A 16,971-nucleotide genomic window follows, 5' to 3' on the forward strand; every position below is an offset into this window, starting at 1 on the left:
TGTCGCCATTACACGTGAAAACCAAATTGTTTTTTCGTTTTTGTTTTTTTTATTTAGTTACCGAAAATATTAAAAACATCAAATACATCCAATCTTTAGTTAAGTCCGAAAAAAACCAGACAGGCTGGATTTTTTAACCATATTAATTGTAACTACGCCGTGCATGATTTTTAAATTAATTTATGGACCTCTCAAATACCTTTGAGACTTTTCTCGCTGGTGTCCATTATCAGGTGATTTTTGTTGAGTTTCGTTAACATTCGTTACTTTAAACCATATTTTATTTCTCTGTTGAAATAAAAATAAAGTCAAGTGCCTTAAATTAATGTTTTAACTTAATTTAAAGTTCAATTGACAGAAAATTAGCAACAATTAGTAAATCTAAAAATATTGTTAATAAAGTCGAGTGTAAAAATTAATGTTTTTTTAAGAAACACAGAAAAAAACTTGCAGAATGTTTGCGACATCTAGATCTAGTAAATTTAAAGAAGATGATTAGATTTAATAGTTGAAAGTAGTAAGAAGAACTAGAACTATGTTTTGTAGCAACAATAATTAGCACATACTTTTAAATAATTAGAAATACAAAATAAATAGCTAAACAGTATTTAAAATGCAACTAAAATCAATCCATGCAAATTTGTAAACATTATGTATTAAAAATAATATGACGGCAAACAAATGATGGTTTACAGTATTTCCTGTGGTTTCCAGAACGGCTGGACAAACTACGCCATGATTTTACTGTTTTTTACTGCTGTACAATTCTGGAATAATAAAGGACGCTATATCGTGATTTTACCTAAATGTTCACCTCCAGTTGAGCATTTATTAAAATACAACCGAAAATCAAAAAATATTGGGAAAACTACTTTAAATAGCTAGTCTAATAAGTCTAGTAGACTAATATAAAGTAATAGTCTAATAAAATAGGCCTGCTACATTTATTCTTTAATGAATTTATATTTTAATTAAAAGGGAATAATATTTAGAATCGACCCTTTTAATCTCATGCAGAACAAGCCCCAGGCATGGCTTCAATTGCTTGTTGCAATTTGTTAAAAATAAACTCAAAACTTTTCCAGTAAACAATAAATACTTTTAATAAACTTATGCAAATTATGTTTAGCTTTATCAAATGTTGCTTAATCACCAAAAATACTAGATCTATAAAACATTAAATATTTCTAATCTTTAAAAAAAGTCAAACCAACCTATCAAGTTTTTATAACAATATCTGTTTGAAAACAAACTGCACACAATTTAAAAAATAATTAGGCAACTAACAATTGCCAAGTAAGGTACAATGGGCTTGATGTGTAACAAGTTATTCTTTCACCTACATCAATTTCAATTTATTCAATTACGGTAACACAGATTTTTTTTATACTAAGTAGACTCCAGGATATATTAAAAATATAATCTGATATAAATTTAATGCTAGACTAATAATTATGAATAACAACAGTAGTAAACATTAATTGTAATAAAATATTGTAGTAATGCTGTTCACTGTATTTAGTTAAGTAAGAAGTACTTTAAATATTACATTTACTGTTATAAATGTAAAACTACACTTTAAACTTTAAATGGTAATGTAATTATATTTAGGCCTATTCTATGTTTTTTAAAAGTTCATCTCTGAAGGTGGTCTATATTTGGCCAGATATTTTAGCTACATGTTTTTTTGTCTATTTATATACATCCCAATAACAATTGCTTTCAACTTTAAAAAGATATTAATATCCACAAGCAATGTTTCTGTGTTTTAAATATTAATGCTATTGTATTTTATATTATTACTCTTTACAGTTATTAAAAAAAAAGTAAACTAAATTCCAGATGGAAGCAGAAAGTTATCCATTTAGCAGTGACACAGTTTACCTGGAAACCAGATTGGTAGAACTGTTCAATGAGCATGATGTGGACAACAAGGGCTATCTGAATGACCAGGAAGTAAACACTCTCTGTACAAGTCTTCAGCTGGGAACACTGAAGGATTCCATTTTTCTCCCATTGCTAAGCAGGATAAAAACTGATGAAAAATTAAGTATTTATTTTAAAGCTAGTTGTTACAGCATTCTTTTTTAACACTCCCCATTCCATCTCAGGGTATTGACCCCATCCACCATGAAGAATATTGCATAAGGAGATCACTCTGTCAGCTCCAACCTCAACACTTTTCTCTGTAATGACAAGATCAAAAGACATTATTCCAATTGTTTCATTAGCTATATATTCAGTTTAAACTCTTCTAACTACTAAAAAAAATAGTATCCTTTAGGTGAAGATGAATTCATACATCTAGTTTGTTTATTCTTTGCATTGTTACATTTCTACTTTTTATTTACATTTCAGGTTTACTTTGAAGATTTCAGATGTGCATTGTTGCAATTTCTTCAGATCTTTGATTCTCAGTACTTTCACTGCCCCATTAAACTGCATGTTAAAGGTATAACCGAAAATGTTTTCTATATTTAAATGTCATCATTTTCTTGAGAGAATATGTTATCTGTTATAGTGTCAATTTTTTCAAATATACTTCATCACTAGACTACAATATTTTCCCATTATCTTCAGTGATACATCATAGATTAAGAAACAATGTTGCTATTATTAAGGATAGGTTTGAGTTTAATAGGTGATGTCCTGTTGATTTTCTAAAACTTACAATAAGGAAATCAATTATAGACAAATCTGATCTACTTGTTGCAAAGAAATTAGTCTCATTTTAAGGGTCTTATTTTCCCTTCAACATTCAGGACCTGATGTGTCTCCTAAAGCCACACCAAAGTTTGTGATTGGCAACAAAAGCTATGGTCGGAGATCTTTGCCATTTAAATGCAGCACAGACCTAAGCCAACACCAAGCAGGCAGAATGTCTACAGAAGACAAAGTTTTCTATTTCAACAATCTTCTCATTTCCTCTGAGGTATGTGCTGATTTTCATTTTCTTGCAATTGCTGTTCAATTTTTTTATTTTACATGTTGCATTTAGCGCTGTTTTATTAATTTATACTAAAGTGTATTTATACTAATCTTAAATTATACTTAGTTATTTGTCTCACTTGCATATGTTATGTCATATATTATTTATGTGTAAAATAAAGGCAGGGTTTAAGCTCTATATAGTTCATCATAAACATTGATTTTTATTGATAGTACTAGGCATGCTGCCCAGCTTCGCTTAGGCTTTCGAAAACATTGAGAATTTGAATGCTTAATTAATTCGCCCGAAGGTCGGTCTACGACCTCAAGAGTTATGAAGAGGTTCCTCCGTGGACATTTTTTTTCGATTTATAGCTCATATAAGGTACCGGTCAGTCGAGGTCAGTTTTGACCCCCACATCGTAGACTTTTCGGCCAACCGGCCCCCGTGTTCTGTCGCACCAAGGCAAGATCATGCCAAATTTGAAGCGCCTGCGGCGCCGGGAAGTGCCCTATCGGACACCCGACAATCTAGAATCTAGATCTAGATCTAGATTCCTAAAAGAATTTTTTTTTTAAGTTTAGCCCGAGCATAATAAAAAAGAATACATTAACCAAGTTGACTTGCTGTGTCTCGAACCCGCACCACCTGCGTGGTTTAATGTACACTAACATCTCCGCTATTTAGGCACCTTATAAAATACGGAGAATGAAACACGTATTTTAAAATCTTAACTTACACGAATATGCCTATTCTTTCAAATTATTTTTTTATCCCAAATTAGCCAGTTCATAACAAAGATTTTGTATAAAATAAATAAGTCTTGAAATAGTTTAGTCCTAATATAGAAATTTATTTTTGGAATAGATTTTAGAGAAGTTAGAGTCTAAATCTAGATCTTAGCGTCTACGTCTAGATTATAGATCTAGTTATTGCGTAGATTTAGATTTAGTCTAGATCTAGAATCTCTAGATCTAGAATCCAAATAAATAAAATAAATTTTATGAGTTTAGGCCGGAAAAACTGTATTGTATACATTTCATAGTGTACGTAGATCTAAATCAAATTTGAATGAAATAGTTCATTTCTTTTTATTCAAAACACAGCAGATGACGTCATTAGTTAATGTATAAGCAATAGCGACGTCACAGTTTTATGCGTTCTTTTTCACATGTATTAATGCTTTTCCGGTTGCATAAATAATACTGTTTCTCTACATTCGAATACGCCTTTAATTTTTATTTTTCTTCTTTAAGTAAAATTGTGGTTATACATTTAAAACATCTAACATATTATTTTCAACAAAAGTCCGTAAAAAGTTCTCGATATATCGCTGCCGATTCTGACGTGATGTCCGGCGAAAATTTTTTGCGGACAGAGAAAGAGAGAGAGAGAGAGAGAGATGTGCGCACATTGGGCTTTTATAAATTAGGATGTTCACAATTTTTGTAATGCTTGCCAAACTTCTAAAATTCAAACTAAATGTATATATAATTACGTGCTTTTCTTTGTGAAAAAGAGAAAGACTGTTGTTCAATGTTTTGATGGGTTTTTCTCATCTTTTTAAAAGAAGAAAAAATAGGTTGTTTCCCTTATGTTAGTAATTTTAGGGAAGTTAAGGTTGTTTTTTTTTCTGTGTCTTTATTATATTGTCATTCCATTTTTAATGTTATTGTAGTGTTTTACACATCATTTTTTATCATTTACAAATGTAGCACAATACATTTTCTTTTTATTCAACTTGTCACTGGGCTGTTCTAAGCCTCCACATCACAAACATCCCCTTATTTGAAAAGTAGCATTTTCTTACTACTGTTCATAACTTAAGGTTTGAGATTAGACTTAATGATAAGGTTAGGAATCGGGAGCATCACATGGTTTTAAATTATAATGGGGGAGTAACAAAATTAAGGACAATGACCTACACCCTAGAAAGGGATGATGCAATCACAGTTCCTACATATGTATACATATATATATATATATATATATATATATATATATATATATATATATATATATATATATATATATATATATATATATATAAATGAAAGTATGTGGATTTGGATGTTTTTTATGCATTACAACACCTTTTATTCAGTCGCCATGAAACTTTGGGAAGTTGTTGAGAATGCACCTAAAAACATTTCAGGGGGCGGCACCCTGATGGGTGCGATTTTTTTTTTCACCATATTCTGTATATAAAAATATTAGGTGGATGCCGTTTGGCACCCCGAGTTCCCTTAGCACTTGGTGTCTATTGATTGGGTGTCAAAAGTGCTACCTGATTCAACACTAAAACTGCACCAGGCACAATATACTCAGACATGCTGAGCAATATACTCAGACATGGTTAGCTACAATAATCTCTCACTAATTCAAATGAGGCACATCCTTGGGCTCCCCGTGAGCACTATGATGCCTACGTTTATGTTAGATTGTGATTCAAATCGAGTGTGATTTGGTGCCCCGGGCTCCCCAGTGAGCACTGAAGCTCTAACATTTGTTTTAAATAGTGAATACACTATGGATACAATAGGCTACTATAATCGTTGAGTAAATTGAATCAGGTGCGTCTGCCTGTGCCCCGACAGTTGGCTGACCAGCAGTAATGTAACTGGTGGCTCCAGAGAGTGCCAGACAATGTCCCTGACACCTGGGCGATCATCTAGGTGTATTTTACCTCACAATTACAGAGGGTAACTAACGTACACTCACGGCTTTGATACAGCACGACCAGGGGCATCTGGGTGGTGGTCTGGACAAACCTGCACCCCAACAACTCTGATCCAAGAAATCAACTGCCTGCTTTGTTTACACTCAAATAACTGGTTTTAGAAAACAAGGTCATACATCTAATCCTCTTAAAGTATTGCTTCAGCCCGCAGCTACTGGTGGGACGGGGTCTATAATATATAAAAATAAACCTGTATTAGTATACATATTTGAATTGTTGGGTAAAAACATTACCTGCACTAGTTTACATATCTGTACTCTAATGCATATTTATGTATATTTGGACTGTTACTTTTTTGTCTGTAGTCAAATAGTAATAGTATATACCTGTTATATACCTGCAGAGTTATAGAGTAGAATAAATATCTGAGAAAATCCATCCATCTTGTCACACCTCATTCAACTCTAGGTGTAACATCACCATACAACTGTGGGTGTAACATCACCTGACAGAATCCATACCTCGTACAACTGTAGGTACAACATCACCTGACAGAATCCATACCTCATACAACTGTGGGTGTAACATCACCTGACAGAATCCATACCTCATACAACTGTAGGTACAACATCACCTGACAGAATCCATACCTCATACAACTGTAGGTACAACATCACCTGACAAAATCCATACCTCACCTCATACAACTGTGGGTGTAACATCACCTGACAGAATCCACACCTCATACAACTGTGGGTGTAACATCACCTGACAGAATCCATACCTCACACAACTGTAGGTACAACATCACCTGACAGAATCCACACCTCATACAACTGTAGGTACAACATCACCTGACAGAATCCATACCTCACACAACTGTAGGTACAACATCACCTGACAGAATCCACACCTCATACAACTGTAGGTGTAACATCACCTGACAGAATCCATACCTCATTCAACTCTAGGTACAACATCACCTGACAGAATCCATACCTCATTCAACTCTAGGTACAACATCACCTGACAGAATCCATACCTCACCTTATACAACTGTATGTGTAACATCGCCTGACAGAATCCACACCTCATACAACTGTAGGTGTAACATCACCTGACAAAATCTGTGTCTAGACTGCCGACCTAATCTTTCCATGAGAAAGTTTTATTTTATCTTACCCTGAGAAAGTTTTTTATCTTACCCTGAGAAAGTTTTTTAATCTTACCCTGAGAAACTTTTATTTTATCTTACCCTGAGAAAGTTTTTTATCTTACCCTAAGATAATTTTGTGTTCCCTCCTTTTGTCGTGAAATCTACACCACCACTTGCCCATGTCAGCGTGGATAGAATGTTTATCTGTTAAAAACACGAGCGGTTCCCTCACTGCTTTCTCGGTTAGATGGGAAGCATTGAAGTTTAACCCTCGACCCATTAGTGTAAGTTGTTAGATAAAGAAAATAGGAATCTTTTTATCTGAAAGGTAAGGATCCAAATGTAAAGTTGTCTTTCTGCATTTCTTAATGGCTGGGTGCTGGTATAGGTAGGTAGGAGGGCATTGTTCAGCCGTGATTTAGCACCAGGTAATCGTCGCCAGGTAACATTTGGCGGAATACGTCTTGCATCCAACTGGAGATAACATTTTTAAATGAATTAGCTTGAGTGATTCGTTAGCAAGATGGTGTCACTGATACCTGTTATACTTCATTCACCTGCAGTCTAGGTGGATTTGGATTTTTTTTGTTAGAAATTGTACCGGTACAACACCATGTTAGTTGTGTGCAGTAACTATGCTGATAGTTTCTTGCTTTCCATTTATGCGGAGTTGGTGCACACGTGACTTACGATATGTTGACAAAATGGAATATTCTTGCTGAGTTGGGTAGATGCAAACTGTGTGAAGATTGGTTTACATACATTTCGCGTAAGTTTTATTACCGTATCATCTGTGCAGTCTAGAGGGGTTAAAAATGGAAACATGAATACATTGTTTGCTACCTCGTAATTTTTTTTTTTTTTTTTTTTTAATATATTCTTTGCGTGTTTTGCAATAAATCAAAATCCCATTTTGATTTCTTAATTGCCGTGTCTTTTATTCGCATGAAAGATCCTTTGTGTGTGTGGGGAGGGGGGGGGAGTGTTCAATACATGTTCAAGTCAACTTCATTGGCAAACGTCTACCATGTGTAGCTTGTTGTGTGACAAAATATGTATCGCCTGACAGTGTATGCCTGAATTTCAAAGCGGCTGTCATACAAAGATATCATACATAGATACACACATGATCTGTCATAGATACACATCGCCTGTCATAAATACACACATCGCCTGTCATAGATACACACATCGCCTGTCATAGATATACACATCGCCTGACATAGATACACACATCGCCTGTTATAGATACACACATCGCCTGTCATAGATATACACATCGCCTGTCATAGATACACACATCGCCTGTCATAGATACACACATCGCCTGTTATAGATACACACATCGCCTGTCATAGATACACACATCGCCTGTCATAGATACACACATCGCCTGTTATAGATACACACATCGCCTGTCATAGATACACACATGATCTGTCATAGATACACACATCGCCTGTCATAGATACACACATCGCCTGTCATAGATACACACATCGCCTGTCATAGATACACACATCGCCTGTCATAGATAGATACACACATCGCCTGTCACAGATACACACATCGCCTGTCATAGATACACACATCGCCTGTCAAAGATATACACATCGCCTGTCATAGATACACACATCGCCTGTCATAGATACACACATCGCCTGTCATAGATACACACATCGCCTGTCATAGATACACACATCGCCTGTCATAGATACACACATCGCCTGTCATAGATAGATACACACATCGCCTGTTATAGATACACACATGATCTGTCATAGATACACACATCGCCTGTCATAGATACACACATCGCCTGTCATAGATACACATCGCCTGTCATAGATACACACATCGCCTGTCATAGATACACACATCGCCTGTCATAGATACACACATCGCCTGTCATAGATACACACATCGCCTGTCATAGATATACACATCGCTTGTCATAGATACACACATCGCCTGTCATAGATACACACATCGCCTGTCATAGATAGATACACACATCGCCTGTCATAGATACACACATGATCTGTCATAGATACACACATCGCCTATCATAGATACACACATCGCCTGTCATAGATACACACATCGCCTGTCATAGATACACACATCGCCTGTCATAGATATACACATCGCCTGTCATAGATACACACATCGCCTGTCATAGATACACACATCGCCTGTCATAGATACACACATCGCCTGTCATAGATACACACATCGCCTGTCATAGATACACACATCGCCTGTCATAGATAGATACACACATCGCCTGTTATAGATACACACATGATCTGTCATAGATACACACATCGCCTGTCATAGATACACACATCGCCTGTCATAGATACACATCGCCTGTCATAGATACACACATCGCCTGTCATAGATACACACATCGCCTGTCATAGATACACACATCGCCTGTCATAGATACACACATCGCCTGTCATAGATATACACATCGCCTGTCATAGATACACACATCGCCTGTCATAGATACACACATCGCCTGTCATAGATAGATACACACATCGCCTGTCATAGATACACACATGATCTGTCATAGATACACACATCGCCTATCATAGATACACACATCGCCTGTCATAGATACACACATCGCCTGTCATAGATACACACATCGCCTGTCATAGATATACACATCGCCTGTCATAGATACACACATCGCCTGTCATAGATACACACATCGCCTGTCATAGATACACACATCGCCTGTCATAGATACACACATCGCCTGTCATAGATACACACATCGCCTGTCACATCGCCAGATATTGTCAAATGTCGTCTGACTGTAATACCCTATCATATGTATTTTTTTTAAATGATCGTATAATTGCCATTAGGATTGATACTCGTGTTTAATATTGAGCATTCAACTTATTAAGCATGTTTTGTAAACCACTTTGTCAAAGCTGGCAAATATTCCTTCAGTTAATATCCGACGTTTATGCGATTGTCCATAAAGGACGCCTTGCTTGTATGGGTGGACTTTTGTGACGATGTGTGAGGAGGGAAGGGGTGAGCAGAAAGTGTGACGACACATGAATTGTAGTAATCTCGGGCTTTTTAAAGACTGTTTAGGTCAATTGAAAATTTATTAATATACTCAGTGTACACAGAATTCTGTACATATTTAAGAAATAAATCGATGTTTAAAAAAAGAAAAACACAGTATTGAGGTGGATGTTGTAGTCTACGGCGTTAGGCCATCATCTAAAGGTAGCTTTTTTTGACGATGGGGAGGGGTAGGTAAAATCGTTTTAAAAGTCGTACCTTTCTTTATGGATAATTTCTAATGAAACAGAGAAGAAACGTTTGATTTATTTTATTTTCGTAAATTTTAAATCTCTTTGGAGGGAAGGAAGTGGTATGCCAGTCCATCTGTTGACATTGCTACGAAAAAAATATTGATCACCACTATAAAAGATTAAAAATCATTGTGCTGTAAAGGGATTTGTGCATTTCCCACAAAGGGAGGTAATCAATTGCTGGTTGGTTTTTACTTCCCTTGGATGAGGTAAAATCATTCGACATTCTAGCATTTTCATTTAAAAATTTTTTTTAAAATTAACAATGTAGATACCAATCAGATGGATTACATGTGAGACTGACTACTACTTTTTTGTGAAAAATATCCTACTTTTTGTAGGATATTTTTTTTTAATCCTACATTTGACTTTATTTTATTAATAGCGCATTCAGCACAGCTGTAATCATTATAAGTTGTGTTGTATACAACTGAAAGTTTTGTGTTTTAGTGTCCTATCTTATAGATTGTGTCACATACAACTGAAACTTTAGTGTGGTATCTTATAAATTGTATTATACAACTGTAAGTTTATTGCATTCTTGTTGATTTTTAAAAATGATTCTGCTTCATATAATAGAATGTGTTGAAGTGATGACTTTGTACAAAACCATATAGCACTTATTAAAAAGCACCAGCTATGTTTAGACACTAATCTACATCTGTACATGTGTTTATTTGTCTATCTCTGTACCTCTTGTTTCATCAGGTTTAGATCCCCACACATGGACAAAAGCTGCTACATAAAAACTAGTTTGGCTAAACTTAACCCCACGTTGTACAGTTGCGTGAGGCTGGGCAAGTTTAGATCCCCACACATGGACACAAGCTGCTAGACAAAAACTAGCTTGGCTAAACTTAACCGCACGTTATACAGTTGTGTGAGGCTGAGCAAGTTTAGAACCCCACACTTGGACATGAGCAGCTAAACCCAAACTAGCATGGCTAAATGTTTCCCCAGGCTGTACTGCTGGGTGAGGCTGGCCATGAGACGGCCTCGCCTCTTCTACACCCTGGTACTGGTTGTCATTGTCGTCTACTTTGTCTTCATAGCCTACATGGCCTGCAGCAAAGCCCCTTTTTTGGACAGTTCACGCATGCTGGCCCCTTACATTCTGGACTTCAATGGCCAGTGTATCTATGAATTTGATTATCTGAATTATAAAAATATTTCCCATAGAGTTCGCTCCACCTGCAAGGAGAAGACAAATTTCGTTTTCATCAAGGGCATGAAATGTGCCACGTCAACTTTGCTGGGAGTTTTCTACAGGTTTGGCTATCTCCGCAACCTGTCCTTTGTTTCACCACTGGATAACAAAATGTACTTAAACTGGCCATTCCCCATGACCAGGCTGGACTTCCGACCTTCTAGCAGGGGCTACAACATCCTCACCGACCATGCCATTTTCACTGAGACTGTCATGGACGCCATCATGCCCAAAGATACAGTGTACATCAGCATCATTAGAGAGCCTCTAGCACAGCTGAAATCCATCTTCCAGTACTTTAAAGTGGCCAAGATTGCAGGTGTGCCAGAGGACTCATCCAACCCAATAGCCGAGTACTTCTCACATCTGGAGCTCTACGAGAAGTCTTACACCAGCCACAGTGCCAAGTACAGGTGGTGTGTGCCTGATGGCTTCTCCATGACAAAAAATCTCATGGCATATTGTCATGGGATGCCCTTGGGATTCCCTGCTGGAACTAAGGATATTTCCCAAGATGAAGCAGCCATTGATCAGTTTATCCAACACTTGGATCAGAAGTTCAGTTTAATCATGATTGTTGAGTATTTCTATGAATCTCTTATTCTCCTGCGGAGGCTGATGTGCTGGCAGTTTAAAGATATAATATTTATCTCAGCCAACATTGCCAACTATGATTTTAACCCAAAGCAAGAGAACGAAACAGTTCAAGCTATCCATAGGAATTGGAGTCATATAGACTACAAGCTTTATAACTATTTCAATAAAACTTTGTGGAAGCATATTGGCACCCAGAGCTCAGAGTTTTTCTTGGAGGTTGAAGATTTTAAACTGGTGGAGTCTCAGGTCCAGACCTACTGCCAACAGGTGTATACACTTGGTAAAAATATCATGTTGCCTGCTAGTATGTCCCAGTTCAAAATAGCACCATCTAATTGGACGGATCAGTTTTCTGTGTATCCAAGTGACTGCTGGATGCTTGGGCCTAATCCGTATGAGCTTTTGCATCAGGTGCAGAAGGAGCATGATGCTAGGGAAGTCACCTTGCTGGCAGAGTTTAAGAAGATTCCAGATAACAGGACAGCTGATATGAAAGGGACATGTTGAACAGTCGACTGGACTTGTTGTTAAGTTGACTGGACTTGTTGATCAGTTGACTGGACTTGTTGACCAGTTGACTGGACATGGTGATTAGTTGACTGACTGGACATGGTGACCAGTTAACTGGACATGGTGACCAGTTGACTGGACTTGTTGATCAGTTGACTGGACTTGTTGACCAATTGACTGACTGGACATGTTGACCAGTTGACTGCACGTGATGACCAGTTGACTGGACTTGTTGATCAGTTGACTGGACTTGTTGACCAGTTGACTGGACTTGTTGATCAGTTGACTGGACTTGTTGACCAGTTGACTGACTGTACTTGTTGTCCAGTTGACTGACTGGACTTGTTGACCAGTTGACTGACTGGACTTGTTGACCAATTGACTGACTGGACTTGTTAACCAGTTGACTGACTGGACATGTTGACCATTTGACTGCACATGATGACCAGTTAACTGGACATGGTGATCAGTTGACTGGACACTGCTCTGTTTAACTCATTCCTTAGATATTTTTTTCCTTTTATGTGCAATCTTTTAGTAAGAGCATAATGTAGGTAATTTTTATTTATTTCAGTATTTAAACTAACAAATTATTTTCAACCTGATTCATTATAGAAAGCATTATTCGGGTGCAACTCACTTTCATGTTCCTGTGTGTTTTGTTGCTTTTTTTTATTTTATTTTACTACACTAATGATGTCTTTACATTTAAAATTTTGTTTTGTTTGAAAGATTGACATACTCTTTATGGCCATCTGTTAATCAAGCTACATCAAGAATTCACCTCATGTTAGGCTACACTTATATCACGCTAAGCCTACTCTTGTATTAAGAATACCCTTACTGATGTACTTCTTTTTTAGAGAAACCAAGACATTAAGTATAATGGTAATCACTTAATCAAATATATTTAAAACCACAATAGCTGTGTATTTGTCTTCTGCTTTTTCAAGAAATCCAATAAATCACAACAGAAGGAAATATATGAAGGATTATCACATATCAGCTTTGCTTAGATTATCTGCCTAACTAGGTGGTAGCAATACTTAGCTTAAGGGCTATGTTCATTTTATTAGTTAAAATTTTGTATTGACAAAATTGTGGAAATCTCTTTTAAAATGAGGATGGGTAATGTATGTACAAAACATCTTTGATGTTAGTATAAAATTGTATTAACTGCTTATTTTTCAATTATTTAATATTGTATTTCATATATCTTTCAATTACTATATTTTTAAAGATAATAATTCAATCTACAAATGTACTTAAACTGTGTATTTTGTGTATTTTGATACTAGTTTTACCTATTTATAAACCAAGTGAGTTTTATTCTATGATATTTATGTAGTGATAATACTGTGCCTTAATTTTACACATTTTCTCTTGAAACCCCTACATAGTGATGGATGTTTGATTCATTTTTGTTCAAATTAAAGTTGCAGTGAATTTACCATTTTTAAAGTGGAAATTTTTATTGCTTTAAACTCTCACCTCAGGGGAGATAGTGTTACAGACATAGTATGTAATAATACCCAAATGGTGTTAGATTATGGTGTTACACATACATATGGTGTTACACGCATGATGTTTGTTTATGATGTTACAGTTAAACATGGTGTGATGTTGAAAACATAGTGTCAGATTATGGTGATACAGATATGGATGGTGTCATGTTACTAATATGCAGATAGTTAACTAATGCAATAAAGTGATCCCAGTTTCAGGCAGTCTATTGATTCAATAACCTGATGATGTAACCACATGTAGAGTACTCACATGTTTTAATGTCCTATACTTACCTTGTGTATCCGGCCAGATTTTTTTTTTTTGTTGACCATTTTGTTTGTGATTGGTTTTTTTTTTAATTGGGTGGAAACTGAAATTAAAAAATTTAAAATATTGAAAACGTGTCGCTGTTTTAAATTTTTATAACAGTAGGTTGTGTGTGGGTGTTGTAAACAAAAGGTGGATTGGACTGTGAACCTGTTACCTAGCAACAGTCTTAACTAGCTGTGTGGACCTGGGTTTTATCACTGGCTCCCCTGTCTGTTTGGGTATATGCTACACACATTTTAAAACTCATCTTTTAAGTCCTACATTTATTTAAACTGCTTGAGTCTCTGTGGCATTGGCCCTGGGGGATAGGCTTAGTGGTGTTTTAAAGCTGCCTCTAAAACTGGCGAGAACTCCTACAAAAAGTACACATTCCATTAATTGAACATAACACAGTAGGTACACAATACTCAAATAATAATTACACAAACAACAGAATAAAAAAACCTTGACACAATAATTACTACATGCATTAATTTTTAAACGATTGTTAAGAGTGGACTCACGAAATGTACATTGTTAAAACTAGAACAAAAATGTTTCATTCTTAAACAACTTTAGCAAGTGCTGCTAAAAAATATAATTGTATCTTCACACTGCTTTATCATAGTTCAGGTTTTTCTCTTGATAAAGTGTTATTCTTGTTAACTAGTACACTTTGTTTTAGATTTACCCTTTATGACATGTTAAACTGTATACTGTAAATCAACAAAGGACTTTACAGCATTTGTTAAGATCACCTTTTTAAATGGCCTTTGTTCTGTAATGTGTTCCACTTATTTTTATACTAACATTAAATTTCTAATCTACGATTTAATTTATCATTAAACCTGTTTTCAATATTTCTTCCAGAATTTTTTCTTGGGGGGGGGGGGGGGGGGGGGGGGACTTGATATTTTCGGGGGCGGACACCATTTTCTTGGTGGGGGTGGGGGGCGGACACTGCTAAAAGTATATGTTTTCTAAATTAATCCCATTTCGTTCAGGGGGGGGGGTAGACTTTCTTCTCTCCCCCCCCCCCCCCCCCCCCCCCCCCCCCCGAAGAGATACCTGGAAGAAACTCTGTTTTGTAATATCCCTGGCCACTTAAATAAAATGTTTACCTTTGTTGTATAAATAAAACATCTGTAATTTTCCACATAAAATGCTACTTATGCATAGTTGTATAAACTTGCACCTAATTACCAGGTCGACACACTATAGGCCTATGTAGCTTCAGCTCATCAAAAAACCAACACACTATGGCTGTTGTCGCTTCATCAAAACGCGTCATAAGTAGCCATTAATAATGCCAGTGAAAAGGGTGAATTAATTAATGAAATTCTTACATGAAACATTACGTAGCTCTGACAATTCAAATTCATCAAGAGTTGGTGTGAGATTTCGGTATTTAGCACGAGTTTTCTCCACATTTGGGCCTTGTGCCTGGTCTGTTATTTGAAAAGTATAAATTCGTCGTCCTTTCCTCTCTTTAAAGCTTATTTAACATAACATTAAGTAATCAATTATAAAACAGATTAGTCAGATTTAGATAAAGCCATTTGTTAACTAGCTTTAGGTCAGCATCAACAAACGCCAGCTGTTTCACAAACTATCCTTAAGCCGAGTCTACAAAACTAGCTGTTGAACCAACTATCCTTAAGCCGAGTCCAACAAAAACTAGCTGTTGAACCAACTATCCTTAGGCCGACATCAACAATGCGTCACCGTTGTCTAACTGGCACACCAACTTGTAGTTGTCACCACCATTAACTGTCACTTTATGTTAGCTGTCCGTCTCCGGATGTGTCACCCTCATCTTGTCACCACTCCTTATCCGTGTCACCCACAATTAGTTATGTCACCATACACACCACCACCCCACCCAGTGTCTTTTCCGTTTCTTCTGTCATCACCGCGGCGTCCAGCTGTCCAATGTTGTTGTCCAGTCTACCCCCTCCCATAAATCAATGACGCCCAACCGTTAGCTTGATGTCGCACATTATGTATCCTCCCTGAGATCGATATCCTACAATGTGTCCTCTCTGCGATCGATATGTGATGGCATACATCACTAAACAGACGATTAATATCCTTGTCTCTGTATAATATAGCTTGGGAACTTGATCAACTCATCTACTCTCTTGTGTCTGTTCGTGTCTTCCTTTGTAAATATGGATTTAGTTGACCTTAAAATGTTTTAAAACAATGGCCAGATAAATCTTTTCGTCCATCTCGTGGAGGACGGGCAGTGTCCACTATCTCCCATATAACAACAGACACATGCCTTGAGTGTCCATCTTAATTCTAAAGTTTAAAAAGCAATGTCTGTGTGATAAGTTTTCCCGTATTCGCCAAACGTTTAGAAAATAGTGTCTTGCTCTCTGTAAAAGATACACAGCTCAAGTCTCATTATAATAGACGAGGTGCTGAAAGCATTAGCTGCATTATAAAAACCATTCACCAGAACCCGGCTAACGAAACACACAAAAAACTTTTAAAATTCATACGCCACAAGGTTTCTGATTTAATGCGCAGTTTTAAAAACAAGGGGGATAACCTGCACTGAGAAAACGTAACAAGTTTTTTGACTGATTTATAGATGATGAAAGACAATGTGGCAGCTAATTCGTGCGTGCAACCGAATCCACCTCTTTTTAACTACAGTGGTGTATGTGCCAATATAGCAGGCCTACATTACTCTCCCCCTTTTGTTCCACATCTCTTATG

General features: G+C 36.4%; 1 protein-coding gene across 1 annotated transcript; it reads left to right on the forward strand.

The window, feature by feature from the left end:
• The first annotated feature begins 2,358 nt into the window (after window positions 1-2,358).
• LOC131943648 (galactose-3-O-sulfotransferase 2) lies at window positions 2,359-12,471 on the forward strand. The gene is made up of 3 exons (XM_059303857.1): window positions 2,359-2,452; window positions 2,763-2,932; window positions 10,824-12,471. Exon 3 carries the CDS (start codon window positions 11,056-11,058, stop codon window positions 12,424-12,426), a length of 1,371 nt encoding a protein of 456 aa, XP_059159840.1. The 5' UTR covers window positions 2,359-2,452; window positions 2,763-2,932; window positions 10,824-11,055; the 3' UTR covers window positions 12,427-12,471.
• The last annotated feature ends 4,500 nt before the right edge of the window (window positions 12,472-16,971 follow it).

Source organism: Physella acuta, unplaced genomic scaffold, assembly GCF_028476545.2.
Source record: "Physella acuta isolate Inbredline_101_S28 unplaced genomic scaffold, ASM2847654v3 ptg000038l, whole genome shotgun sequence".
NCBI lineage: Eukaryota > Metazoa > Mollusca > Gastropoda > Physidae > Physella > Physella acuta.

Excerpts from the sequence above, each read along its gene's own strand:
- LOC131943648 (XM_059303857.1), top strand. The coding sequence starts at position 11,056 with ATGGCTAAATGTTTCCCCAGGCTGTACTGCTGGGTGAGGCTGGCCATG.